We start from the raw sequence: 1,782 nt of genomic DNA on the forward strand, positions 1-1,782 counted from the left end.
CGACTTTATAATTATAGAACGTATAACATACTCCCCCCGTTGAGAGAGTATCGATCAATTAATCCGTTCAAGCTCGACGCTTATTGATTATTACACATGTTACATTTTTTATATATTATTTGTATAACGTTGTCATGATCACGTATGTCGCTTAATTAGTGTTCGAGCGGTAATGGGCATAATAATGATGTAGATCTTTTTATTACTCCGGAAGCTGTTTGTACGGTGGCCACTCGTGCGATTCCGTCTTCGCCTGGGTGTAGCCGCATAATACGTCCTAATGCCCATTGCAGGCATGGTAGGTTTTTATCTTTGATGGTCACGATCGTTCCGACTTCGATTTTTGGTCCGTCTTTGACCCATTTAACGCGCTTCTGGAGCTCGTTCAGGTACTCTATGTGCCATCGTGTCCAAAAGTCCTGTCGCACCTTTGTTATGTGCTTCCATATGGATAAACGATTAGCTGGAACATGTGATAGATCGCCCTCCGGAAGGGATGTTAGAGACTTTCCAATTAAATAATGCGCAGGAGTTAAAACCAATATGTCATTTGGGTCGGACGATAAGGAAGTGATTGGTCGGGAATTCAGGATACCCTCGACTTCGGTGGTAAACGTATCTAATTCCTCGAAGGTGAACAGGGAATCACCGACAACGCGTTTGAAGTGGTGTTTGAACAATTTTACCATCGATTCCCATAAACCATCGAAGTGTGGTGCCATTGGTGGGATAAAGTGCCATGTAATTCGCCGCTCGCTCGCAAACCTATTCACCTCATTTTTATGTTCGTCCGAATTTAACAAGACGTATAGTTCTTTCAACTTGTTCGCGCCTACAAAATTCGTTCCATTGTCGGAAAATATGTGTTCCGGCAATCCCCTTCTCGCAATGAAACGACGCAAAGCGACAATGAAACCTTCTGATGATAAGTCGCTGACGACCTCCAGATGGACTGCCTTAATTGTCATGCATACAAATATACATACGTATACTTTAATCCGCACGCGATTACGATGTTTTTTCTCTTTAATAAAAAACGGACCGCAAAAATCGACACCAGTGCTAGAAAAGGAAATCGTCTGGCGTACCTGAACCGACGGAAGGTCACCCATCTTATATTGTACCGATTTGGCGCTGAATCGTGAACAACGCAAACACGCGCGAATGACTCTCCGAACCTGATTACGACTATCGCTAAGCCAAAATCGTTGTCGGAGGATATGCAGAGTAGATTGTATGCCCGTATGATAATTATTATTGTGGATCTCACGAATTATACAATCGGTTAAACGGCATCGATTGGGAAGCAAGATCGGGTGCCTTTGAGAGAATGTTAGCTCCGCTCTCCGAATGCGTCCCCCAACTCGAATTAAATCGTTTTGATCTAGAAACGGACTCAAAGCCGCGATGCTAGTTTTATTTACGCCGTCGTTTTTGAGAGCTTCGATCTCGTCGGGAAATGCAGCAGTCTGTAACGCCTTTAGCACTCGAATCTCCGATTCTTTGACTTCCTCGGCGCTTAATGAGCCGCTACGCTTATTATCACGCCGAACACGAAGGCAATATGCCATGACTCGAATTAACTTCGAATAAGACGAAAATCACTCGAACAATTCGACCTCGTTCACAGTTGACTGCAAACATATATTTTTCCGCATTTCGGGTATTTCGATCGCCCGCGTGATCACGTTAGGCCACTCCTTTTCGTCCCTAACCAACCACGAGGGACCCTCGAACCACGTTTGATTGTTCGCAAAGGCTCGAGGTAACTGTCCTCTCGAA

At 44.4% G+C, this 1,782-nt stretch overlaps 1 protein-coding gene across 1 annotated transcript; it reads right to left on the bottom strand.

The window, feature by feature from the left end:
- Nucleotides 1–155: 155 nt before the first annotated feature.
- LOC108731027 (uncharacterized) lies at nt 156–1,571 on the bottom strand. The gene has a single exon (XM_018461112.1). It carries the CDS (start codon nt 1,569–1,571, stop codon nt 156–158), a length of 1,416 nt encoding a protein of 471 aa, XP_018316614.1.
- Between the last annotated feature and the right edge of the window lie 211 nt (nt 1,572–1,782).

Source organism: Mycetomoellerius zeteki, unplaced genomic scaffold, assembly GCF_001594055.1.
Source record: "Mycetomoellerius zeteki isolate Tzet28-1 unplaced genomic scaffold, Tzet1.0 C4500611, whole genome shotgun sequence".
Classification (NCBI taxonomy): domain Eukaryota; kingdom Metazoa; phylum Arthropoda; class Insecta; order Hymenoptera; family Formicidae; genus Mycetomoellerius; species Mycetomoellerius zeteki.

Bases quoted from the DNA above. Each gene is read 5' to 3' on its own strand.
- LOC108731027 (XM_018461112.1), bottom strand. From the start codon at position 1,571: ATGGCATATTGCCTTCGTGTTCGGCGTGATAATAAGCGTAGCGGCTCA.